Source organism: Euleptes europaea, chromosome 17 (genome assembly GCF_029931775.1).
Source record: "Euleptes europaea isolate rEulEur1 chromosome 17, rEulEur1.hap1, whole genome shotgun sequence".
Classification (NCBI taxonomy): domain Eukaryota; kingdom Metazoa; phylum Chordata; class Lepidosauria; order Squamata; family Sphaerodactylidae; genus Euleptes; species Euleptes europaea.
In genome coordinates this window covers 36,488,750-36,515,598 of record NC_079328.1, presented here as the reverse complement: position 1 = coordinate 36,515,598, position 26,849 = coordinate 36,488,750, and the positions used below count along the sequence as shown (strand labels likewise).

General features: G+C 46.5%; 1 protein-coding gene across 1 annotated transcript in view; it reads left to right on the top strand.

Annotated features, from left to right (window-relative positions):
* Nucleotides 1-244: 244 nt before the first annotated feature.
* CARMIL2 (capping protein regulator and myosin 1 linker 2) overlaps nt 245-26,849 on the top strand; it is a 79,682-nt gene continuing 53,077 nt past the window's right edge. Inside the window, exons 1-14 of the mRNA XM_056862362.1 lie at nt 245-293; nt 2,638-2,726; nt 3,623-3,673; nt 5,743-5,802; nt 10,712-10,830; nt 13,698-13,795; nt 15,398-15,468; nt 16,310-16,383; nt 17,488-17,563; nt 17,640-17,728; nt 18,779-18,873; nt 20,633-20,719; nt 22,897-23,006; nt 24,371-24,448. Coding sequence (XP_056718340.1) covers nt 245-293; nt 2,638-2,726; nt 3,623-3,673; nt 5,743-5,802; nt 10,712-10,830; nt 13,698-13,795; nt 15,398-15,468; nt 16,310-16,383; nt 17,488-17,563; nt 17,640-17,728; nt 18,779-18,873; nt 20,633-20,719; nt 22,897-23,006; nt 24,371-24,448 — 1,146 coding nt within the window. The remainder of the gene's footprint in view (nt 294-2,637; nt 2,727-3,622; nt 3,674-5,742; nt 5,803-10,711; nt 10,831-13,697; nt 13,796-15,397; nt 15,469-16,309; nt 16,384-17,487; nt 17,564-17,639; nt 17,729-18,778; nt 18,874-20,632; nt 20,720-22,896; nt 23,007-24,370; nt 24,449-26,849) is intronic.

The following is a 26,849-nucleotide window of genomic DNA, read 5'->3' as shown; positions in this document are numbered from 1 at the left end:
GAGTCCTTTGAACCTTGCTGTGTACAACTTTCCCCCTTCATAATATATGAAGACATCTGCCCCGTGCGGACCCAACACACGCGTCTGATGAAGTGCACTATAGCCCACAAAAGCTAGAATAAAAGCTAGTCTTTAACGTGCCCCAAGTCTCCCATTTTTGCATTGTTACTGCAACCAACTACCACGACTACACCTCTGGCACTGTTCTGATAATAAAGGAATTGCTACACTAGGGGTCTCCAACATGGCGCCCAAGTGTCCACCGAGTGTTTTTGGAAAGCGGGTGGAGCCAGGTAGGGATTTTGCCCGGCGAGGCTTTTGATTGGCCACTGAAAATTTGAATGGCTGTGCAGATTTTTTTTAAATGTTGCTTCGGCAGCAGCTGCTGCCACAGCCCAAGGTCTTCTGCATGCAAAATGTTGCTCTACACCTGAGCTACATCCCTTCCTGATCCAGCAAAACCTGCAGACCCTTTACTTACCAATGATAGCTGGTGTGGTGTAGTGGTTAGACGAGGGTGACCCAGATTCAAATCCCCACTTTGCCATGGGAACTTGCTGGCCGGTCAAACACTCGCAGCCCAACCTACCTCAAAGGGTTGTTGAGAGAAAACGATGCCAGCTGTTTTGAGTCCCCATTGGAAAGAAAGGTGGGGGGTAAATGGAGTAAGTAATAAATGATCCAGCTGAGTTCCATTCCCCCCACCCATATTTATTCAAAGCTTAGAGACTACAAAGGTGAGTTTTTTTGGGGGGGTATTTTTGGTAGTCAGAACATGAATGCACATTCTCCAGCACAGCTCCTGTGCAATTTTTTAAATGTGCATATTGGTATTTGTTTTTTTAATGTGCATATTGGAGACCCAGCATGGTGTAGTGGTTAAGAGCGGTGGACTCTGATTTGGCGAACCGGGTTTGATTCCCCACTCCTCCACTTGAGTGATGGACTCTAATCTGGTGAACCGAGTTGGTTTCCCCACTCCTACATATGAAGCCAGCTGGGTGACCTTGGGCTAGTCGCAGTTCTCTTAGAGCTATTTCAGCTTCACCTACCTCATGAGGTGTGTGTTGTAGGCAGGGGAAGGGAAGGTGACTGTAAGCCGGTGTGATTCTTTCTTAAATGGTAGAGAAAGTTGGCATATAAAAACCAACTCTTCTCCTCCTCCTTCTGTGTTAGGACACATGCCGATCATTTGTTTTCTTGTTCTGTTAAAATTTTGAAATTAAAAGAACAGTATACCCATCACAAAGAAAAAAGGTGAGCAATGCTGGAGCTGTGAAGTGCAGCCTCCTGCTTAAAAAACAAACTTAATTTAGTTTCTTCCTTAAAATTGGGAAACCGTTGACACTGGTATCCAAAATAGCTGTGTACTACTATTATTAATTGGGGGAGGCAGGGGTGGTCTTAGTGATGATGGGGCCCCAGAATCACTCTCCCACACACACCAAGGCCAAGCAAAGGGTACCCCTGCTACTCAAGCTCCAGATGGGGTGGGCCTGAGTGGTGGCAGGTGTCTGCTCTTCTTCTCCCCCGCCCCGGGAGGGGAGCAGAGCTATAGGTGGTCACAGGCCTTTTCAGCATGGGGTCTGGGGCAGCTGCCCTTGTCCATTGGCTAAGATGACCCTTGGGAGGGTGTAAAAAAGAGAAGAGCTCCCCGCCAGACTCGTAAGACCACTGCTGGATCAGTGGTCCATCCAGCACAAGAAGCTGTTTTGCACACTGTCCAGCCAGCTTCCCTAAAGGACTACAGAGCATAGGGGAAAGCAAAATATTGTCGAAGGCTTTCGCGTCAGAGTTCAGTGGTTCTTGTAGGTTATCTGGGCTGTGCGACCATGGTCTTGGTATTTTCTTTCCTGACGTTTCGCCAGCAGCTGTGGCCCGCCACAGCTGCTGGCGAAACGTCAGGAAAGAAAATACCAAGACCACAGTCACACAGCCCGGATAACCTACAAGAACCATAGGGGAAAGCCCTTTCTAAAGCTCTTGGTCCATATTCCTTCTGCCTCATCCTATTATATTCCTTTATTCCCCCCACTTTTTATTTTTTCCCCAACTCCCAGTTCAGCAGTTTAAAAAATAGTAAAGGTCCCCTGTGCAAGCACCAGGTCGTTCCTGACCCATGGGGTGACGTCACATCCCGACGTTTACTAGGCAGGTTTTGTGTGCGGGGTGTTTTGCCAGTGCCTTCCCCAGTCATCTTCCCTTTACCCCCAGCAAGCTGGGTACTCATTTTTCCGACCTCGGAAGGATGGAAGGCTGAGTCAACCTTGAGCTGGCTACCTGAAACCAATGTCCGTCGGGATCGAACTCAGGTCGTGAGCAGAGCTTGGACTGCAGTACTGCAGCTTACCACTCTGCGCCACGGGACTCCTCATGGAGTTTACCAGTTACCAAAACTTTGCAGTTTGAAATCAATCCAAATGTGCCTACTTAGCCTAATCTGTTCCGGTTACAGACTTGTGAGATTTTTAGCTCAGAATGCTAGACTTTCGTTCTGACAATAACCCCGCTGATTTATAAATGGGCTATATCGAGATAGCAGCAAGGATCTGTGCCAAGAGGTTTCTGCGAAGGAGATTGATGCCAGTCTACAAGCACGCCACTGATTCCATCCTGCCTGTTCTGTTGTTTTCCTAGACAGCATCACCAACTTCCTGGGGACCCAGGAGGTTCTTCTGCTGACTGCTCAATTCCATGTCAAATCCAAAGTGGAAGATATTGTCCTGGTATGAAACAATAGCTCCGTTTAACTTCTTGGTTGGGTTTTGATGTGTTGGGCTGTAACATGCCAAATGTATCTCACGGACAAAGTACAGCATCAAAACAAAACAGAAATCTAGCGACAGCGGAAAGCCTAACATTTCTTCCAGCGTGAACTGTTGTGAATCAGGACTCACTTTAAAAGTGAAGTCGTAGATTAGCATGGTCTAAATTGGGCATCCAGCTTTAGGGCCCAGGCACGGTTCTGCTAACAAAGAATCCTGTGGTAATTTAAAAGGGATCTTACATTGCAGCGGCCTGAGCTTTATGCTAATTTATTTCTTTGCTGTACTTATAGGCCACCTTTCTCACTGAGACTCAAAGCAGATTACAAAGTTACACTGTATAATATACTTTGAGTTTGTGAGAAAAGCAGCCTAAATAAATAAAGTAATGGAATAACAAAACAGTATAAAATATTCTATAACCAATGCAGCAAATAGATTACAAATATTGGAAAACAACGCAGTACAAAGTAATGCATACCATAACTGTGCAATAAATTAAACCTTATTCCCTTTCTCAAAGTGGCCCACCCTTGGCGTTGGGTTGCGAACTGGCTGAAGGAAAAGTGCCCTGTCCCTTTAATTAAGGTTTCCTGGATTGTTAATTTACCAGATTAACCTACAGGCCAAATATATATATATTCAGCTCTCAATTTCCACAAATTCAGCCTCTGTTAAGGGGAGAGGGTATTTTCTTTCAGGCCTCATCATGAAGAGTATAATACTTGTAAAAATGATTGGCCACTTGGACGCGTCCTGGGTTTCTACACAATTTTTCTGATCACTGTCACGCGTGGAACTGTATCTCGGCCGCAGCCTCCCAATATCCTGTTTTCCTGCTTTCCTTCCCGTTGCAGGTTTTGTTGCCCTGGCGAGCTCTTGTGCTGCCAGCGAAGCTACCCATCAAGGTAAGTCCTGCCCTGTCCCTCAGATGGCCTAATAGACATTCTCCATCTCTTGCCAGGGCAATTTAATGCATTGTAACTATATGGCAATCTTGCAAGTCCCATCTAACATTTAAGAACAAAAGAACATAAGAAAGGCCCTGCTGGATCAGACCAAGGCCCATCAAGTCCAGCAGTCTGTTCACACAGTGGCCAACCAGGTGCCTCCAGGAAGCCACAAACAAGACAAGTGCAGCAGCACCATCCAGCCTGTGTTCCACCGCACCCAACATAATAGGCATGCTCCTCTGATACTAGAGAGTATAGGTATGCAGCATGACTAGTATCCATTCTAACTAATAGCCATATATACCCCTCTCCTCCATGAATATGTCCACTCCCCTCTTAAAGCCCTCCAAGCTGGCAGCCATCACCACATCCTGGGGCAGGGAGTTCCACAATTTAACTATGCGTTGTGTGAAAAAATACTTTTATCTGTTTTGAATCTCTCACCCTCCAGCTTTAGCAGATGACCCCACGTTCTAGTATTATGGGAGAGGAAGAAACACTTCTCCCTGTCCACTCTCTCCAAACCATGCATAATTTTATAGACCTCTATCATGTCTCCCCTTAGCCACCTTCTTTCCAAGGTAAACAGCCCCAAGTGTCTTAACTGCTCCCCATAGGACAGTTGCTCTAGTCCCCTAATCATTTTGGTTGCTCTTTTCTGCACCTTCTCAAGCTCTGTAATATCCTTTTTTAGGTGTGGTGACCAGAACTGTACACAGTATTCCAAGTGTGGTCTCACCATAGATTTGAACAAGGGCAGTATGATATCAGCAGTTTTATTCTCTATTCCTCGTCTAATTATGGCCAGCATGGAATTTGCCTTTTTTACAGCAGCCGCACACTGGGTTGACATCTTTATTGAGCTATCCACTACCACCCCAAGATCCCTTTCTTGGTCTGTCGCTGCCAGCACAGATCCCATCAGTGTATATGTGAAGTTGGGATTTTTTGCCCCAATATGAATCACTTTACACTTACTCACATTGAATCTCATTTGCCATTTTAATGCCCATTCTTCCAGTATGCAGAGATCCTTCTGGAGCTCTTCACAGTTCGATTTTGTTTTAACCACCCTAAATAATTTGGTGTCATCTGCAAACTTGGCTACTTCACTGTTTAACCCCAACTCCAGGTCATTGATGAACAGGTTGAAAAGCACCGGTCCCACCACGTTTCTACCCATAGGGTTGCCAGCTCCAGATTAGGAAATTCCAGGAGATTGGAGGGATGGAGCCTAAGGAAGGTGTGGTTTGGGGAGGGGAAGCACCTCAGCAGGGTATAATGCCATAGAGCCCTCCCTCCAAATCAGCCGTTTTCTCCAGGGAAACTGATCTTGGTTATATGGGGATTAGTTGTAATTCCGGGAGATCTCTGGGCCTCACCTGGAGCTCGGCAACCCTAACCTTCCATACTTTGGAGGTGACTGAGGAGGTTGGGAAGGGGAGAAATACCCCACTTTCTCCTTCCCCAACATAAAATCTTACATCTTACAACATCAAATCTTACATCAGTTAACACTGTGTGGATTATACTGAATTTTCAAGTTTATTATTTCTTTTTCGTTGTCAAGTCGCAGCTGATTCATGGCAACTCTGTAGGGTTTTCAAGGAAAGAGACAAACAGAGGGGGTTTGCCATTGCCTGCCTCTGCGTGGTGACTCTGGACGTCTTTGGTGATCTCCCATCCAAGTGGTAACTAGAGGTGACCCTGCTTAGCAGCTGAGACCCTATGCGACCAGGCCAGCCTAGGCTATACTGGCCTTTTCATGTTTAGCGTTTATGTATATATAACATTACTGAGCAACAAGCTGTATTCCATGGCCATTTCACCCGTTACGCAAACCCAAATTTGCAACTGCGTTATTTTTTTTTCCTCCTAGAAATTTACCACTAAATCCTGTAGCAAAATGCTAAACATTTTAGGGACAAAATGCTGCCCAACTTGAGGATGTGGCTTTCTTTTCCCAGTTCCATACGTTTTAAAGGAAAAGGTATGACTTCATCCCTGCTTGTCTCAATCTGCAGGTGCAAGCAAGCTTCAGCTACTTGGCAGTTCAACTTATCAAAATGGGAGAAGCTGGCCAGGTGAGAGAAAGATGAATTGGGGGCAGACAAGGGTAGCAATCTCCAGGTTGAGAAATTCCTGGAGATTTGGGGGTGAAACCTGGGGAAGGCAGGGTTGGGGAAGGGGAGGGACCTCAGTACACATGAACACTTGAAGCTGCCTTATATCGAATCAGACCCTTGGTCCATCAAAGTCAGTATTGTCTACTCAGACCGGCAGCAGCTGTCCAGGGTCTCAGGCAGGGGTCTTTTGCATCACCTACTTGCCTGGTTCCTTTAACTGGAGATGCTGGGGATTGAACCTGGGACCTTCTGCATGCTAAGCAGATGCTGTACCTCTGAGTCCACCTTCCAAATTGAGCCATTTTCTCCAGGAGAACTGATTTTTGTTGTCTGAAGGTCAGTTGTAAGTCCAGGAGTCCTCCAGATAGGGTTGCCAGGTCCCTCTTTGCCACTGGCGGGAGGTTTTTGGGGGTGGAGCCTGATGAGGGTGGGGTTTGTGGAGGGGAGGGACTTCAATGCCATAGGGTCCAATTGCCAAAGAGGCCATTTTCTCCAGGTTAACTGATCTCTATCACCTGGAGATCAGTTGTAATAGTGGGACATCTCCAGCCACCTCCTGGAGGTTGGCGACCCTACCTCTACTCTCCAAATAAAGTATTGCGTCCCAGTTGAACCTTAGCTGAAGCTAGGGTTGCCAACCTCCAGCTAGTACCTGGAGGTTGCCAACCCTGTCTCCAGGCTCCACCTGGAGGTTGGCAGTCGAAGGGCAGATACTGATGTGTCACAGCTCTGCATGGCTGTTTCTGCCCTCTCTGAAGGCCCGACACTTAGCATCTTCTTGGCAGAGATGCCAGATGCAGTTCTCCCACCATGCTGTCATATGCTCATTGGCCAAGAGCCTGTGTATCAGCTGGCAAGACTCCTGGTACTGCCCCACTTTACCAGTCTTTCAGCTTCCATCCAAGACCTTTTGATTAACTCAAAATCTGAAGAAGTGAGCTGTGGCTCATGAAAGCTCATACCCTGCCAGGAAATATTTTTGTTAGTCTTTAAGGTGCTACTGGACTCTTGCTCTTTTCTACTACTGCAGACAGACTAACACGGCTACCCACTGTGATTAACTCAAGTCTCTGGTAGCTTGACTCTGCAGACTGTGGGATTCTGTTGGCAATGTTTGTGTTAGTTCAACATGTTTGTTCCTTGTTTGTCGTTGTAACTGCATCTTTTCCTTTCTCAACAGCTATTAGCTATTAATCTGCCATTTCACACCTTTAAAAAAAAGGCGGAAAATGAAGATTAATTTCCTCTTGACGTTATAAAGAGAAAAGTTGCCATGTCTCTCTTTTGTTTTTATTATTTGATTGTTTTAAATTTGTCTTGGGCCAAATTGGAGGAGAGAGGTGAAATGGCAGAAAGGTGGAGCGGAAATGTTTTAAAATCTTGACCGTCTTGAGATGGTCTTTCTAGGGCTGACATTTTTAAATTGTTCTGCTGAAGTGCTTTAAAAAACACAGCAACCACAGGCTGTGGCTAAGTGGTGGAGCATCTGCTGGGCATACAGAAGGTCCCAGGTTCAATTCTCAGCATCTCCAGTTAAAAAGGACAAGGGACTAGGTGATGTGGAAGACCTCTGCCTGAGACCCTGGAGAGCTGCTGCCAGTCAAAATAGACAATGCTGGAATCTTGACAGGCAAATGGTCTGATTCAGTATAAGGCAGCCTCATGCGTTCATACAACCTACAGGGATTACGCAAGTGAAATTTTCCTTGGAATGGGCATGAAATTATACGCAAATGTTCTTAAATTCTGTCCCTTGGATTGAGGCTGAACAAAATACAAAAACAGCTCCAGTAAAACAGCTGAGGGTCATAGGGTTGCCAAATCTAGCTTGGGGAAGTTCTTGTAGATTTGTGGCAATGTCCTCAAACGATGGAGTTTAGGAGGGGAGGGAGCTCAATGGGGATGTCAGTCCACCCTCTGAAGTAGGGTAGCCAGCTCTAGATTGAGCCAGCTTCAGCAGGGGAGGGCAGGTTATAAATCACAAAATAAATAAATAAAAATAAATAAATACCTGGAGATTTTGTGGGAGGAGGCTGAGGATGGCAGGGTTTAGGGAGGGGAGGGGCTTCAATGGGGTACAATGCCATAGAATCTACCTTCCAAAGCAGCCATTTTCTCCAAGTGAACGGATCTCTGCCACCTGGAGATCAGTTGCAATAGTGTGAGATCTCCAGGTAGGGTTGCCAGGTCCCTCTTTGCCACTGGCGGGAGGTTTTTGGGGCAGAGCCTGATGAGGATGGGGTTTGGGGAGGGGAGGGACTTCAATGCCATAGAGTCCAATTGCCAAAGTGGTCATTTTCTCCAGGGGATCTGATCTCTATCTGCTGGGGATCAGATGTAATAGCAGGAAATCTCCAGCTACCACCTGGAAGTTAGCAAACCAAAGAACAGTATACAATTGCAAAAGAACAAAAATTACTTCTTTATGCTACCATAAGCATATAAGAATACAACCAAACTTTGGTACAGACATTGATAATGTCCACAATAAAACAATAAAACACTACAAGGAGAGGTCCTAGAACATGACTAGGAGCATAATTTTCTTTCCTTTTCCAAGAGGTAAGGAGTGATGGAACAATCAACAGAAGCCCGGTTTCCTTTCTGTTTCGGCTTGTGCAAACAGCCTTCCTCAGGGGCCACTATATGAACAAAATGATTTTTGTTCTTTTGCAATTGTATACTGTTCTTTGGTTTGCTAGCTAACTACAGCATGCTAATTTTGGTTTACCATACCACCTGGAAGTTGGCAACCCTAGCGGCAACCCTACTCTGAAGTTCCAGGAGTTATCCAGTTTCCTCCAGGGAAACTGATCTCTAGTATGGAGATCAGTTGTAATTCTGTTAGAACTCCAAGCTGCAACCGGAGGTTGGTAATCCAACCTCCCATTAAATAGTTAGTTTGATATCTTTAAAATATTAATACCCAACAGCAGACAGCTCTGTCCCTTGGTACAAAAATCTGATTTCGCTAATGATGCAATGAAGACTCCATAAACCCACTCTGGAAAGGACAATTTTACAAGCCCAGGTTCCAGCATGGTCTTTTATTTCACCGGTGTCTCCTTCCGGACTGAAAGGACAGGATAAATGAGTGGACGGGTAGGCTACCTCTGGCCAAATTGCACAGCCCAATCCAGACTTAGCAGGAGTTCTGAACCTTTATGGAGAAGATACCTTCCATGTATTTATTTGCAAGCCTAATGAATAGATTTCCCCCTTTATGCCCAAATAACATTCAGTCAAAAGGAGGTGTTTGGAATGAACGTAGACAGTTTGTAGGTGATTTCTAGCAGCCTGGAGTTGTTACCACAATTGGCAGGAGTTCATTGCATCCAGCAGTCCTTATTAAATCAGATTCAGGTTTTGTGAAGAGCACGGCATGGAGCCATAGGAAACCAGAGCTCTTGTTGCATCATTACAAGGCCGTGCACAATATTTTGCTAATTTGCTTGCTGTGAGATTTTTCTTCCGATGCAAAATAATAGATGTTTTCTTATTATATTCTTGGTCCTTGTCAGGGTACTTACTGTTCTTACTTTTGAAAGCTCAGGGCTGTAGGATCCTCGCTGTCTCCCATCAGTTCCCTCGCCGACTCGCTTAGCTTCGACAATAGGATAGCATCAGGCACATTTATTCAAGACAATTCCCTGTATAATTCTCTCTTCCTCCGAACATGCTGTCCTACTGGTGAAGACAAATCTAAAGGGGGAATATATTTGATAAGAGTTTTTACTGTGCAGCATTTCTTTTCCGGCCTGATTATTTTTAGACACCAAAAAGGGTGTTTTATACTTTCTTTTTTGAAAAAAACATGGATTTCTTCATGTGTCTGCATTCTGTCTGGTACTGCTCATCCTTAGTTGTGGAAGGGAGGCTGGGCAAGTCTTTCCTCTGGTTGTGAAAACAAGTTTAAAGACCTTGGGGATAGATTTATTGAAGTTTTGCAATGATTTTTTTCCCCACGTGAATTTTAATGAGCCAGTAGAATTTCTAGGTTAATGCTAAGGAGTACGAAGATTAATTATGACTTGATCTTGCATAATTTCATAGGGACTTCACCATTTTGAGGATCGGTGATTCCGTGTCTTTTAAAATGGTTTTTACTGTTTGCTTCTAGCCTGACAACTGTTCTATGAGGATAATGTTAGGATGCAAAATGTTTTGTGCTGCTGTTAATCCTCTGGCTGGATTTTAATTTTTATGCTTTTTCAGTTTTTTATCCTGTTTTACTATATAAGTTGTCTCAAGCAGGTTGTTTGGAGAGGCGGCATATAAATGCTCTAAATAAATAAATTCATTGGGAAACTTGAGTGGTGATATGCATAGGACTGGACTCTTGGAGTGTAAATGCTGTGAGATCTGAATTCAGATGTTTGTTCTGCGGAACAGCCGTGGGAAAATGTATATATTGGAAAGAGAACATTTGGCAAAATGATGTCAGGTCTGTAAGAAAACAATTTTCAAACTAATCTGTCCTCCTAGTGACATCAGAGTTTTCATCCTTCACTGTCTGGTAATACCTTCAAATTCAGTGTTAACAGAGGACTTTCCCCAAGTCCTTAAAGAAATTTCACACGAATAATCAGTGTAATCCTTACCTCAGCTCCGTAAAATAGATAAGTATTGTGCACCTCACATTTATAAACAGTGCTTGAGACCAAAGACTAGGCTTGCCTATGACTTCCTGCTGGGTAATGGCCCTTGCTTTTTGGCAAATGTGTTCAGGAATTCAGGCACAGCCAGAGGCTATATTTGGGTTCTGCATTAGTGTCTAGTAACAAAGCATGAGGAGGTAGGGTAGGTGGGGGGAGCAAAGTGAAGCTTTGAGAAACATCTCTCATATCCCCCCCCTTCATCTACCTAGGTTGTCATAGAAACAGATACGACCTATGAATTTGAGTTCCTGTCACTGGACGACTTGGAGTACGTGGTCATTCATATGGTAGAGTTCCTTAAGAAGATGTTTCCAGATTCATCTCCTTGGTAAGGATTCAATTTATTCCTCCCCCCTCCCCCATGCCTGAGCTTTGGTGTCCAGGCATTTGAAGATAGTTCGGGCCTGTGTAGGTAGCTGCACAAATCCAATTTAACAAGCAAAGGCCGTGTAATGCACAACCAAGCGTACAAGCATTGGAGTTCTCCAGAACTCTTCATCAGTCTGGGTATGAAAAAAAGAGGGTAAGGGAGAGAAAAGGATCTTTCAGGCCAGGATTTACATCCTTTTTGTCTGCCTGCTGTGTGGAATGGTTGAAATGCCCTTCACCCTACAATTCACCCCAGTATTTCAACCATTGGGACCTCACTGTGATTGTGAGCTGGAGCCCTACAGTGGACACAGGTCCAGAGTGCTAGATGTGCGACTCTATCTAGCAGAAAATACTCTCAGAGTTGCTGGTCACAGCAGTTGATACCCAGTTTGTTTTCTGTACTCTTTGGGAATGAGGGGAAGGGGTGGCATTGCTGCAGCGGACAGGAAGGAAGAGCCCAGAGGATTGAACTAACAAGCCCAAACACAATGGCCCTGGCTGAAGCATGAAAATGGGTTACCAACTCACACATTGCTAGAATGTCACACCTGAAGGAAAAGAGAAGGGGAAAGCCAAATGGCTAGAAAATAATATCTTCTTGTGCCAGGAAGATCAGAATGACCTGGATGGAGGGAAACAGACTCTCCCAAGAGGAGATTATAAATTATCTGAACACAGAGAAGAAGCTCTCTGATCTTACATGTTCTGACTAGGGAGGCACATGCCCTGCAGGACTAAAACTATGGCCAGGGACAATGGGGGAGAAGTCCCAACCATAAGAAATAAGGTAATGCTGGACTTTATTACAACTTCAAGTAATACTAGCCTGTTCTAGTTAAACATTGATTAGGATAAGTACAGTGTGTAGGGAAAGGGAACTGAGTTTTCACCTTTTCTTTGTACCCTTGTTCAGCCTGAATGCTTGAGCAAACTGTATATACTCTTTTTATTCTTTTATTAAACTTACATGTTGAATGTCTGGAGCCTGATCTCTGGAAACACACATGCCTACTCGGTCTTGCGGGTGGTAATGGGGAGGGGCAGCAGGGAAGATTGCCATCCCTGGAGCACAACCGCTTGAAAGTGCAAAATTGTAATAGATTGTCCCTGCACTAACTTGTAGGAGTGAAGTGGAAAGGCACAGCAACTAGGTGGAGACTCTGAACGGCAACACAGATGTGCAACTCTGTCTAGCAGAAAATACTTTCAGAGTTGTTGGTCACAGCGGTTGATACCCAATTTGTTTTCTGTACTCCTTGGGAATGAGGGGAAGGGGTGGCGTTGCTGAGCAAAGACTTGGGACGGCTGCGGGTTTTTCTGACCTCTCAGGGACCAATAAAAAAATCGGGGGTGGGGGGAGAACTTGCAAGCTCCTTCTCAAATGCTTTGCTGAATTCAATGGGCACTGGATGTGGTTAGCTATCGAGCCGCATCCTTGGCTTGCAGGTCAGCCAGTTTCGGGCGCAGGTTTTTAATGATAAGCATTTATATAGTGCTTTCCAGCAGGAGCCTTCCACCTTTCCAGGCTACTTTATGGGACCTACAGAGGTACAAACACATGACAGGAAGTCGTGTGCTTTCAAAATCACCTGACAGGGAGCAGGCAGGACCGTATGCAGCAGACCAAGAGATCCGGGGACAAGAAGCATAAGCCAAGTACCAGGAAGTGTGCAGTAGTGAGGAGCAAGCCAGGGGTCACAGCCATGTGGGATGGAGCAACGTCTCTTCACTATCCGGATGCATGTTTCAGCATATGTGTAAATGAAAGATAGCAGCGTGGTATCTCTGCTGTCTGTATAGAGTAGGGTTGCCAGCTCCGGGTTGGGAAATTCCTGGAGATTTTGTGGGTGGAGCCTGAGGAGGGCGGGGTTTGGAGAGAGGAGGGACTTCAATGCCCTAGATTCCAAGTGCCAAAGCGGCCATTTCCTCCAGGGGAACTGATCTCTGTTGCCTGGAGATCAGTTGCAATACCGGGAGATCTCCAGCCACCACCTGGTGGTTGGCAACCCTAGCATAGAGGCTCATTGGGGCTTCCACTACTCACCTTAGGGTCACAGCCCAAGGGTTGAAGGCCGCTGCTTTACAGTTACCCAAAAACATCATGTACATTTACCTCAGTACCCCCTTAAAACTGCAAGGCAGGGCTGTATTATTTCCTTCAGATTGCAGATGGAGATTTGAGGCCGAAAGACTTTTAAGGCCGCCTCGGAGGCTCATTACAGTTGAAGTGAGGTTTGAACCAGAAGGAAGGGGAGAGCATGCAGAATCCACAGCTGTGCCCTTTTTGGGGTAAAGAGCAAAAGTTTGAAGCGGGCTTGAACACAAACAGGAAGCCAGTGAAGAGAACACGTTGTCAGTTCGGGGGGTGGGGGGGAACCCAGCTCCAGTTAATATTTTGACACCTGCTCAATAGGAGAAGATCTTTTGATCTCACAGGCTTTGAGGCTTCTCTCCTCTTCTGCATCGTCTTTCCTTTGTGCCTTGCAAGGCTGAGTTTAGTGCTTAGATTTCTCCTCAAATGTTGGCTCGGGTGCTTTTATCCTTCATCCGTGCAAAGGCAGTGAGACTCCACTGTGACCTCCTCTTGCAACAAATTACCTGGCCAGGGCCAAACTCTGCAAGCACTCGGCAAATTCTTACAGCTGCCTTCTCCCGGCCAGCAAGTCCGTTTCAGAGCCCAATCCCAGAAGTTTGCTGGAAGCAGAAGCTCTTATCAGAACTTTTTAAACATCTGGATTTGTTTTTTTGTTTTGTTTCAGGGAGGGGTGTGTGTGTGTGTTTTGGCATGCAAATTGAATTTTAAGAATGTATGTTTGTTTAAAGGAAACTACTCCAGAATGCCTCCTCCAGCTTGCTGGACAGAATACAAAAGATAAGCAATTACTTGGAAGAAGTGCTACAGGAAAACCAAGGGCCATGTGGTAATCTTCGTTTTGGGTTTTTTTTTTTTATCTTAGTTACACTTTGGGGGGAATTGATCACCAGTCCTCAATGTCAAATGTGGTTTGGCTGTAAGTTCACCCTTCTACATTTGCGCTCTACAGAAGCCCGTCTCTCGATTGTTCAAAATACATTTTGGATCACCTTAATTAAAAACAACAACAACCCATGGCACTTTTAATGCGCCAGCAGTGCCTTCCCAAGCAGAATGACACCTCTCTCAGTCAATTCAATTCGATTTATTACGGTCATTTGACCAGCATTATAAAAATACAAGAATGAATATCGTCGGCCTTACTAAGAAAGTCAAGGCAAATTTGAAAACAAACCTTAAGAACATTATCAAAAAAGAGTATGGCAGCTTTACCTTGTTTGGCTTCACAAACAGAGCCGGTGTCAGCATCCCGTAAGGCTAGTGGGGTGCTGGTGGTGCTAAGGTTGCCAGGTCCCTCTTCCCCACTGGCGGGAGGTTTTTGGGGCAGAGCCTGCGGAGGGGAGGGTTTGGGGAGGGGAGGGACGTCAGTGCCATAGAGTCCAATTGCCAAAGCAGCCCTTTTCTCCAGGTGAACTGATCTCTATTGGCTGGAGATCCGTTGTAATAGCAGGAGATCTCCAGCTAGTACCTGGAGGTTGGCAACCCTAGGACCTGCTGAGGCTGACACCCATGTATCCCTTGGCACCCACATTCACTGACTTCCCCTGTCTGCTTGTGAATGCCTTGTCACCCACGATCCCAGCTGCCGAGTGCTGTCAGGGAAGGGCATGTGAGTGGCGCACACAGGGAAAGACCACACAGTCAGCGTGAGCAGCTGTGACTGCAGGCAGCAGGGCAGCTGGTGAATGAGTGGGAGAAGGACACACAGGCATGTGGAGGCAAGATGGGGGGGCTGGTAGTGGGTATAGGAGGCCCCTGGCCACACTCTGCCCAGCTCCCCCTCCCCCCCCCCAAAAAAACCCCTGCAACCGGCCCTGCTCACACAATATATATCCCAGTGAGGGAGATCTTTGTAATTCCCGGTTTACAACAGGAGAATGGGGGCTAAGCAAACAAAACAGGAATCTGGGGTTGACTGTGGGATTTGAATACAGAGCTTCCCGCTTTAGAAGAAGAAGAGTTGGTTTTTATATGCCAACTTCCTCTACCGCTTAAGGAAGAATCAAACCAGCTTACAATCACCTTCCCTTCCCCTCCCCACAACAGACACCCTGTGAGGTAGGTGGGGCTGAGAGAGTGTGACTAGCCCAAGGTCCCCCAGCTGGCTTCATGTGTAGGAGTGGGGAAATGAATCCAGTTCACCAGATTAGCCTCCGCCGCTCATGTGGAGGAGTGGGGAATCAAACCCGGTTCTCCAGATTAGACTCCACCGCTCCAAACCACCACTCTTAACCACTACACCACGCTGCCTCTCACCTCTCTTTATTGCCCCCATTGGCCATAATTGAACAGCATTTTGTAATCTCTCTCTTTTGGGACCCTGAATGGATTGATTCCTCCCCTCCCCCATGTAAATCTGACACTGTGCAGATTTTTGCCCTGCTTTCTACTGCGATAAAAATCTGCCAGCATCTTTTCACACTTGCAGGTGGATTCTCTGAGATGTACGCCGTGCTGTGTGACTACAGCGGCCTTCCTTTGCGAGAGGAGATCCAGTGGGTAAGGCAGAACACAAAGGGAGAGATTAGTCATTCTTCCTGAAATTGCAGGCATAAAAATAACCCAGGATTCTGTGGAGCAGTCCTTGTTGGTTTGTGGATAGGTGTGCAATTTGAATAAGAGCTGTTTATGGCCCCCCAATTCTCCTCACATTCCCAGTTTGCAAGATATAATCTGGTCTGTGGATCAGAGCTGTTAACTTGATGTTAGCAGGTGTGTCCATTGGAAGGATTCAGGAACGTTGCTTAAAGAAAAAAGCTCACTGCAATTTTGTTGTTGTTGTTGAGGTGGTCGTATATGAGAGTAGCCTGGCTGTAAACGGCAGAGCAGACTTCTGCCTTTACATTCCCCCCCTTGCAGTGAGACACACAGCCCCCTCCCTTCTCTGCGGCACACCTGGAATCCCGCTTGTTACAGCAGGTGGGGGTGGGAAAATCAGATGACAGGACCAGCAGAGTAATGACTGGGAGAAGCCGCGGCTGCCTCCTCACTTGCTGTGTCAGGGAACGTAAAGATATTTTCTTTCTCTGGTTGTGACCTGTCAACCTCACTGTGCATACATTTTTTTAAAAAAATGTATATTAAAAATGGCACGAAGGGAGCTTTCAAGCCGCGGAAGACTAAAATCTGGGTCAGCATAATGATGTGTAGCTGAGGGGTAGCCACAGGTACCTCTCCTCCAATGCCGTTTCTATGGCATTTCCGATAGGGGAAGCAAATGCTCAGATCCGTCCGTGCTTTGGCACCCTTCCATGCAGTTTTGTGACCCTTTGTTGGGAAACGTAACACGAGGAAAGCCTCTGCCTTCCCCCTGGCAATGTCCTAATTCTGTCTTTTGCAGGATGTGGATAATGTCTATCACAAGCAGGGATGCAAAGAGTTCAACCTACTGGATTTCGGATACCTGGACAGCCAGTGAGTCTGCACAAGAGGTGGCCCTGCTGGACTGGGGGACGGGGTGGGTGGGTGGGGGGAAAGGCAGAGGGATAAGCTCAGGATGAAAGTCCCTCTATAGAGTTACCAAGGTTAAGAGAAGAGAGTATCTGAGCTCTGTACATCTATCTGCCCCTCAACCTCGGCTCCCGTATCCTTCTCCCCTTTTCATCACCAACAAGCAGTATGTACCTTCCCTTTTACTTTGGTTCGAAGCATCCCGGCTTGGAATTCTGTTCCACTGAGGAACTGCTCTGTTAGGAAGAATTTTCTACAAGTTAAAATGGCTACTAGTCATGATGCCTATTCTCTCCAGGATCAGAGGAGCATCCCGAATATCTTCGGTGCTGTGGAACACAGGCAGGATGGTGCTGCTGCAGTTGCCTTGTTTGTGGGCTTCCTAGAGGCACCTGGATGGCCACTGTGTGAACAGACTGCTGGATGTGATGGGCCTCGGTCTGATCCAGCATGGCTTTTTCTTATGTTCTTATTGATTTTAAGAATCAGAGAAGATGAAGAAGAGTTGGTTTTTATACCCCACTTTTCTCTACCTTTAAGGAGTCTCAAAGTTGCTTACAATCACCTTTCCCTTCCCCTCCCCACAACACACACTTTGTGAGGTAGGTGGGGCTGAGAGAGTTCTGAGAGAACTGTGACTAGCCCAAGGTCGCCCAGCAGTAGGGTTGCCAGCCTCCAGGTAGTAGCTGGAGATCCCCTGGGATTATCAACTGGAGATCAGCTGATAGAGATCAGTTCCCCTGGAGAAAATGGCCACATTGGCAATTGGACTCTATGGCATTGAAGTTCCTCCCCTTTCTAAACCCCACCCTCCTCAGGCTCCGCCCCAAAGCTCTCCAGGTACTTCCCAACCCGGAGCTGGCAACCTTACCCAGCAGGCTTCGTGTGTAGGAGTAGGGAACTGAACCTGGCTCTCCAGATTAGAGTCTGCCACTCCTAACCACTGCACCACACTGGAAGGTGTGGTTAAAAATCTAAATCAACTATTAATCAGCTGTCTCAACTTAGCTGTAGCTTGCTCTCAATATACTGGCACTTAACACACTTTCATGCTTTGTCCTGATATAGGGATGTAGCTCTCGGTGTGGCCGCCCTGTCTTGTAACCGGTGGTTCACAAGGTTGTACTGCAAAGATGTCAAGCTGGTGAGTGCACCAAAGGGTGTGGGGCTAAGAAACACTGTTGGTGAGAGCCTGATGAATGTCTCTCTTCTTCCCCTAGAATCAAGATATTCTGGACCAAATCCTTTATGCACTCAGCACATCTGTGACTTTGGAAGAACTGGTGTTAGAAAACTGTGCCTTGAAGGTGTAAGCAAAATAAATGTTTCATTTATTTATTTGTATTTATTTGATTTTTAGTCCACCTTTTTCATCAAGACTCAAGTCAAAAGAAGAGCTGGTTTTTATATGCTGACTTTCTCTACCACTTAAGGGAGACTCAAACCGACTTACAATCACCTTTCCTTCCCCTCCCCACAACAGACACCCTGTCAGGTAGGTGGGGCTGAGAAAGCTCTAACAGAGCTGTAACTTCCCCAAGGTCACCCAGCTGGCTTCATGTGTAGGAGTGGGGAAACAAATTCAGTTCACCAGATTAGCCTCCGCCACTCATGTGGAGGAGTGGGGAATCAAACCTGGATCTCCAGATCAGTCTCCACTGCTCCAAACCACCGCTCCAAACCACTACACCACACTGGCTCTCACATTAACACATGAAGCTGCCTTATATTGAATCAGACCCTTGGTCCATCAAAGTTGGTATTTTGTCTGCTCAGACTGGCAGCGGCTCTCCAGGGTCTCAGGCAGGGGTCTTTCACATCACCCACTTGCCTGGTCCCTTTAAATGGAGATGCCAGGGATTGAACCTGGGACCTTCTGCATGCCAAGCAGATGCTATGCCACTGAGCCACAGCCCAGTGAGAGTTTCAGAAAACAACACAATAAAGATGGGCATGATGCATACAGCACACTGCAATAAAACTGGAACACAAAATTAGAGAACAGTGAAATAAAAACAGTATGGGCGAAAACGCATGGGAGGTTTTGCCTTGGATTTGCCGCTCTCTTGATACACATTTTCCCCATCTGAATTCTCAAAACTCTGCATGGGGGCTTATTTTTGAGTTTTGAGAATTGGCTGGGGAAAATGTGCATTTAGAGAGCGGCAAATCCAAGGCAAAACCTCCCCTGAGATACATCCATTAAACAATACAAAGAGGGGGAAACTGTCTGAATTTTTCAGACTTTAAAGTTACAGTCCTATTCGTTTTATAAAAAGGAACAGTTCTGTCTTATTGGAAGGGTAGTTTTTTCTTTCGTTCTGTTTTTTGCCTGTATAAGCAGTCTTTTCCCTTGTAGGGAGTTTGCACAGCGGATGGCCCAGGTACTGGCCAATCACCCTGGCTCTGTCTTGAACACGATTAATCTTTCTGGAAACCTGCTGGAGGACCGAGGTAGCGTGTTCTTCATCTTGATTCGTTCTGCACAGTAACTTATATATGTCCTCTCAGTCCTTAACAGGGTTTGTTCTGTAGCTGCTTCTGGGTTGCTCCATTTCCTGGCTAAATTCTATTGCTGAAATGTACCAGAATGCATACGTTTATCTACGTCTTGTGCACTTGGGAGGTAAAAAGAGGAGACCTTGCAAGCGCCTTTGGATCCTCTGATTAGTCTGAGCGCTTCAACCGTTACTATTTTATATGGCATTAATTTGCAAAGTGGTTTCCTTCCTATCTTGATTCTCTCCTCCCCCCCCCCCCCCACAACAATATACTTATGAAGCAGGCAGTCAGTTTTCTCACTTTCTTAGGTGGGAAACTGAGACTGGAGAGAACATTTTGCCTAAGGGACGCACAGTAAATCAGCAGATTGGGACTGGTGCTAAAATCCAAGCTAAACTCCCTTGCCCCACAATGGCTGATAGGGTTGCCAGCTCTGCTTTGGGAAATAGCTTGAGATTTTGGGGGTGGAGCCTGAGGAGTGCGGGGGGAGGAGGGGGACATCAATGGGCTATAATGCCGTAGAGTCCACCTTCCAAAGTGAACTGATTTCTGTCGCCTGGAGATCAGGTGTAATCCCAGGGGCTCTCCAGCCACCACCTTAAGGTTGGCAATTCTACTGGCGGAGTAGGGTGACATGCAGGGGTCCAACCAGGGCCGGTTCCAGATTTTTGGAGGCCCTGGGCAGAGAGTGCCCCCGGAGTCCCCTCCTCTTCCCTGTCTACCATCAAGGTCCCCTTCTCATGCCTCTTTTCCCACCCGCTGACCCACATGCCTGTGCATCCTTCCCCCACCCCCTGACAAGCCCTCTTACCTCTGGCACCCAGAGGTGCCTGCACCACCCACATGCCTGCTCCCTCATAGTTAGAGTTGCCAACCTCTAAGTGGTGGCTGGAGATCTCCTGCTAGCATGGTGTAGTGGTTAAGAGCGGTGGTTTGGAGCGGTGGACTCTGAACTGGAGAACCGGGTTTGATTCCTCACTCCTCCACATGAGCGGCTGAGGCTAATCTGGTGGACTAGATATGTTTCCCCACTCCTACACACAAAGCCAGCTGGGTGACCTTGGGCAAGTCACATTCTCTCAGCCCCACCTACCTCACAGGGTGTCTGTTGTTGGGAGGGGGAGGGAAGGTGATTGTAAGCCGGTTTGAGTCTCCCTTAAATGGTAGAGAAAGTCGGCATATAAAATTCAACTCTTCTTCTTCTTCCTCTTCCTCTTCCTCTTCTTCTTCTATTACAACTGATCTCCAGCCGAAAGACATCAGTTCACCTGGAGAAAATGATCGCTTTGGCAATTGAACTCTATGGCATTGAAGTCCCTCCCCTCCCCAGACCCCGCCCTCATCAGCCTTCGCCCCAAAACTCTCCAGGTATTTCCCAACCCGGAGCTGACAACACAACCCAAACCCCACCTTCCTCAGGCTCTACTCCTAAAATCTCCAGGTATTTCCCAACCCAGAGCTGGCCACCCTACTCACCGTGCTGGCTGGCAGCCTGGCTGGCATAGTGCTTGCAAGCAAGCAGGTGAGGGAATCTTGGCTGGGAAGCAGGGAGGTGTGTGGTCAGTGGGCCCTGCCAGAAGCACCAAAGCCCAGCAGCTGCCCCACCTCAGGGTATGCTGATGCTGGCCCTGGGTGCTCCGTCGCACAGCAGCAGTGCCTGTGTGTGGTCGCCTGGTTCGGGCTTCCCACGCTTGTTGTGTTCTTTCTTCAGGCATCATCACTTTGAGCCAGAACTCTGAGCGACTCTACAAGAGCCTCCAAAGCCTGAGCCTGGCTAGAACCTCTTTGACTTCGAAAGGTACAGAATTTGTTTTGGTCATGTTTGTTTTGGCCACAGCTCACAAAAGCTCCTGCCCTGCCAGAAATTGTTAGTCTTTAAGGTGCCACTGGACTCTTGCTCTTTTCTACTGCTTTGATACCACTGTTTGCAGCATCTTTTTTGAGACTTACAGTGCTGTCCTATCCAGAGTTAGAGTCTTACCGCACTTGTATTCCTAGCGATGTATTAAGAGTTTGAAAATGTTATAAAAAATACTGTTCGCACTTTCTGTGTATTCCCAGCGATGTATTAAGAGTTTGAAAACATTATAAAAAATACTGTTTGCACTTTGTTTGGCCACTTTAGCTGTGAAGACATCTTCCAACCATTTATAAGCCGTGGTATCCAAAAACCCTTTTAAAGCGATGTTTTTTATAACATTTTCAAACTCTTAATACATCACTGGGAATACAAAGTGCGGTAACCCCCTTACTCTTGTCCTAAATCAATGGGTTTAGACTGGAATAACTCTGCATAGGGCTTAAAATTCCAGAGGGGTAGCCATGTTTGTCTGTTGCAGCAAAATTAAACAAAAGTCTGGCACGCCTTGAAGGTAATCTAAATGTTGTTAAATTCTAAGCTGCCTCTGGACTTTTAATTGTGCATAGGTTTGCATGATTACTGTCCTTACTGACATTTCCTCTTGCTTCTCCGTTGATGGGATCAGTTCTGTTAAATGCTAATTAACTGCTATTTTTTTAAAGTACAGTATCACTTTTCTCCTTTTCTTTTTTTTAAATAATTTTTATTAAAATTTCAAAAACAGAAACAAAACCACACATAAACTCAATCATTCCCATACATATGGTATAATCCACCTTCCAGGGCCATCCTTTTAAGTTTATCATTACCAGCTTACAAAAATAGTAATAATGATTTTTTTAAAAAGGTAATGGAGAAAAACAATGGCTTTTCAACTATCTTACCATACACTGCTTAATCTTGAACTGTGCCAATAATATTAATCATTCTTACCTATTCACTTAATCTTCAATCAACTAGTAATATCTATTTGCCTTTCCTTGAAAGCTATATCATATATCCTTTAAATATATCATGTAATGTTGCTACTCCAGTTATTCTTAATATTTCCCCCCATTATTTTTTCCCAAATAAACTCCAATGTACCACAATCCCACTTTACTTAGTTATAGTTTTCATGTATCCAATGCAGACTAAAGATTTTTCAAATCCTGAAGCAAGAAATCTATAAAACACACATATGCACACACACCAGGGGGGAAATGAGATAACTTGTTTTTAACTGCCTTTTATTGGCACCCCAAATCTGCCACCTTCAGCAGCTGCCTCACTGTAGGGAAGGTTCCATGTGTACTTAGGAGATCCTGTAAGTCATATCAGAGCATCTCGTCCACCCTGCCCACGTGGTTGGAAGGCTGACTGCTTTCTTGCTCTGATTCAAGATTGAGTTTTCTAGCACATAGAATCATAGGATCATAGAATTGGAAGGGCCATACAGGCCATCTAGTCCAATTCCCTGCTTAATGCAGGATCAGCCTAGAGCATCCCTGACAAGTGCTTGTCCAGCCTCTGCTTAAAGACTGCCAGTGAGGGGGAGCTCACCACTTCCCTAGGTAGCTGATTCCACTGTCAAACAACACTTACTGTAAAAAAAAATAATCCATAATAACCAGCTTTAATAATCACCTTTCCGCCTGCAACTTAAACCCATCATTGCAAGTCCTCTCCTCTGCTGCCAACAGGAACAGCTCCCTGCCCTCCTCTAAGTGACAGCCCTTCAAATACTTTAAGAGAGCAATCATGTCCCCCCCTCAACCTCCTCTTCTCCAGACTAAACATTCCCAACTCCCTCAGCCTCTCCTCATAGGGCTTGGTCTCCAGGCCCCTGATCATCCTTGTCGCTCTCCTCTGCACTCGCTCGATTCTGTCTACATCCTTTTTGAAGTGAGGCCTCCAGAACTGCACACAATACTCCAGGTGCTGCCTGACCAGTGCAGTGTACATTGGAACCGTGACACATGCAGAATCTCCCTTGCCACCGTACGAGCCAAGCCAGGTCCACCAGCCAGAAGATGCCGTTGGGCAGCCTTTCCGTGTCTCAGTGGTCTTTGCAATAACTTGGAACTTGACCCCTTCCATTCTGTCTCACTGCCACAATTTCCCTCTCCTGCCAGGAATGGCTGTCCTTTGCCAGGCACTAGTCTCCAATGGGCTATTCAGAACCTCCCTGTGCCACCTGGACCTTTCTGGGAACCTGGGGAGCCTGGCTACTGATGATGCTTGCGTGAGTATGAGTGTGGGAGATGTCCCGGGAATACCTCTGCTAGAGATGGGGTGCCCAAGGAGAGCCAGCGTGGTGTAGTGGTTACGAGCGGTGGTTTGGAGCAGTGGGCTCTAATCTGGAGAACCGGGTTTGATTCCCCATTCCTCCACATGAGCGGCGGAGGCTAATCTGAGTTGGTTTCCCCACTCCTACATGTGAAGCCAGCTGGGTGACCTTGGGCTAGTCACGGTTCTCTTAGAGCTCTCTCAGCCCCACCTACCTGACAGGGTATCTGTTGTGGGGAGGGGAAGGGAAGGTGATTGTAAGCCAGTGTCTTCCACTGCTGGGAATTATTTATTTCAAGATTAGATACGTCACCTTCCTTAGCTTCCACTCTTCTGTAGCAGGATAGTTGGCAGGTCTGTTGTGGCAATCCAGTCTGCACTTGGCACAGACTGTTTTCTCAGCTTTCTGTCTGCTTCTCTTCCCAGCACTTGGCCCTCTATTGCTGCCTGGCCCAAAATGCTTGCAAACATTTAATACGACTGTCTTCTGCCCCAAAACAGGCCTCTCATTTTATGCAGGTATCTGATGGCTTAAACGCCCAAAACTGGGCTTGCAGGGGCATTTTTTTCTGGCCCAGTCGCCTTGTCAGGAAGGGACAAGACACTGTATTTATTATTGACTCCCAGTCGGTTAGCCTAAGTTGGTTGGAGACCGACAGGAGTACTGGTAGCCAGTAGGCTGTCTCAGAGGCTGTTTGAATAGTGTAGCCGGATATATAAGCTATCATATAAAAGCTATCACAATGAGTCTTATGCCAAGGCCAGAATCCATACCATCAGGCCAGTGTGGTGTAGTGGTTAAGAGCGGTGGTTTGGAGTGGTGGAGTCTGATCTGGAGAACCGGGTTTGATTCCCCACTCCTCCACACGAAGCCAGCTGGGTGACCTTGGGCGAGTCACACTCAGCCCCACCCACCTCACAGGTTGTCTGTTGTAGGGAGGGGAAGGGAAGGCGATTGTAAGCCGGTTTGATTCTGCCTTAAGTGGCAGAGAAAGTCAGCATATAAAAAACCCCTCTTCTTCTGCTTGGTTGTGTTTTGATGAAGAGGAAGAGGGATTTGCATGGAGAATCAGCATTAAGGCATTCAACTGACTGAGTCTTTCCCAGGGCACTCCCCACCCAAGCTTTGAATTAAACAAAGGTGCTGTTGTCTGAACTCAGGACCTTTGGCAAGCAAAACATAGTCTCAGTAACGACCTCTATTCTGCCTGGTTTTGAGCATCAGATAGTCCAAGCCTAAAATGGCATTCAGGGACTGTCTGTCTTGCAACAATAGATTGCAAGTTGCCAAGCTGAAGTGACACTTTTTTTCTCTTCCAGGGCTTGTATTTTTTCCTGAGCCAGCCAAATGCCTTGGCTCACCTTGACTTATCTGGGACGGACTGCGCTTTGGATCTGGTGAGTACCTGGCAGGTGTTGTCGTGTCTTGCATCTGAGCCTGTTAAATCTTGTCCTACAACTGAAGGTCTCATATTAATGGGAGGGTTGGCTATCACAAAGGAGCCCCATGGCGCAGAGTGTTAAGCTGTAGTACTGCAGTCAAAAGCTCTGCTCACGACCTGAGTTCGATCCCGACGGAAGTCGGTTTCAGGTAGCCGGCTCAAGGTTGACTCAGCCTTCCATCCTTCCGAGGTTGGTCAAATGAGTACCCAACTTGCTGGGGGTAAAGGGAAGATGACTGGGGAAGGCGCTGGCAAACCACCCCACAAACAAAGTCTGCCTAGAAAACGTCGGGATGTGACGTCTCCCCATGGGTCAGGAATGACCCGGTGCTTGCACAGGGGACCTTTACCTTTACCTTTTGGCTATCACAAGGGCAGTGAGCGATGCTGCGTGATGAGTCAGAGCATAGGTTCATCTAGCCATGGACTGTCTTTCAGACTGGCAGCATCTCTGCAGATGCTGGGAGCCAGCATGGTGTAGTGGTTAAGAGCAGTGGCTCGGAGCAGCAGACTCTAGTCTGGAGAACCGGGTTTGATTTCCCACTCCTCCACATAAGCGGCAGATGCTAATCTGGAGAACCAGGTTGGTTTCCCTATTCCTGCACATGAAGCCAGCTGGGTGACCTTGGGGTAGTCACAGCTTTCTTAGAGCTCTCTCAGGCCCACCTACCTCACAGGGCATCTGTTGTGGGGAGGGCAAGGTGACTGTAAGCAAGTTTGATTCTTCCTTAAATGGTAGAGAAAGTCGGCATATAAAAACCAACTCTTCTTCTTCTTCTTCCAAGGTCTCCAGCATATAGGGTTACCAACTAGTTCTCCTGGAATTTCTCCTCAGATTGCAGGGATCAGTTCCCCTGGAGGAAATGGCAGCTTTGGAGGGTGGACTGTATGACATCACACACCCTGAGCTCCTTCTCATCCCCAGACTCTGTCCTTCCCAGGTTCCACCCCGCCAAATCTCCAGGAATTTCCCAGCACAGAGCTGACAACCCTACATATGTAGGTCTTGTCCAGTTCTGATTACCGGAGGTACTGAAGGTTTTTTTAATTGGAGATGCTAAAGATTGGAATCTGGGACCATTGCATACAAAGTATATGCTGTGCTGCTAAATTATGGTCCTTCTCACTTACTACAAACCAAAGAGGTTAAGCTAAAAAATGCTAAAATTACAAATATGTAAATTTTAATAAGGTGCACATATAGATTAAAAGCATAAAACTCCTAGTGCAGACAAAAACTTACACATTCAATAAATACAAACATGAACAACTGCGATGTACATTCTTTCATTGACCAATATGAGATCCAAAAAGGACCAGACACGTTTCGGCCTGAAAAGGCCTTCCTCAGTGGTCAGTATAAAATTATAACTTATCACACATCCTAATAATATAATCATATCATAATGGGCAGTAAGACACATCTAAAAGCCCTTCTATCACAGTGAAGCTCCCTGTAAATTTCTTTACTTCTTATATGTTAAAACCTGGCTTCACTGTCTCACCTTCTGTTGTATGCCGGGCTCTTAAGGATGTGGATGCATCAAGCAGTGTCACTTACTGCCTAGCAGGACATACAGCGGTCTCCCTGCAGCCAGGGATCACAAAACATCTCAGCAATTCCAGGGTTAACAGATAGGGTTCCCAAACTGAAGGTGGTGCCTGGAGTTCCTCTGGAATTACAACTGATCTCCAGAGATCAGTTCCCCTTGAGGAAATGGCAGCTTCAGTGGGTGGACTCGATATACCATATCATCTAGAAGAAATGGAAGTTCTAGAGTGACATACTATCCCCACTGAGCTCCCTCCCCAAACTACGCTCTCCCCGGGTGCCACCCCCAATCTCCAGGAGTTTCCCCATCTGGAGCTGGCAACCCTAGCAACAGAAGTAGATAAGATAGCCAGCTGTCCTCAGCTTCCCTTCAGCACCCACCAAGGTGGGACAGCGGGTGCCTTGTATACGAAGGTAGGAAGAAGGAACCTGGGAAAAAGAGAGAGAAGAGGAAATGGTGTACAGGACACAGGTACATCACTTCCCTACAGAATAGCAACAGGCCTTATAACCATCTCTGTTGAACACATGAAGCTGCCTTATACTGAATCAGACTCTTGGTCCATCAAAGTCAGTATTGTCTACTCAGACCGGCAGCAGCTCTCCAGGGTCTCAGGCAGAGGTCTTTCACATCACCTACTTGCCTAGTCCCTGTAACTGGAGATGCCGGGGATTGAACCTGGGACCTTCTGCATGCAAAGCAGAGGCTCTGCCACTGAGCCACAGCCCCTCCCCTAACAGAGGAGAGGAGAACAACAGCCCCAAGTAATTTTGTTCAACTCTGGTCAGAGAATGGTCCTTGATT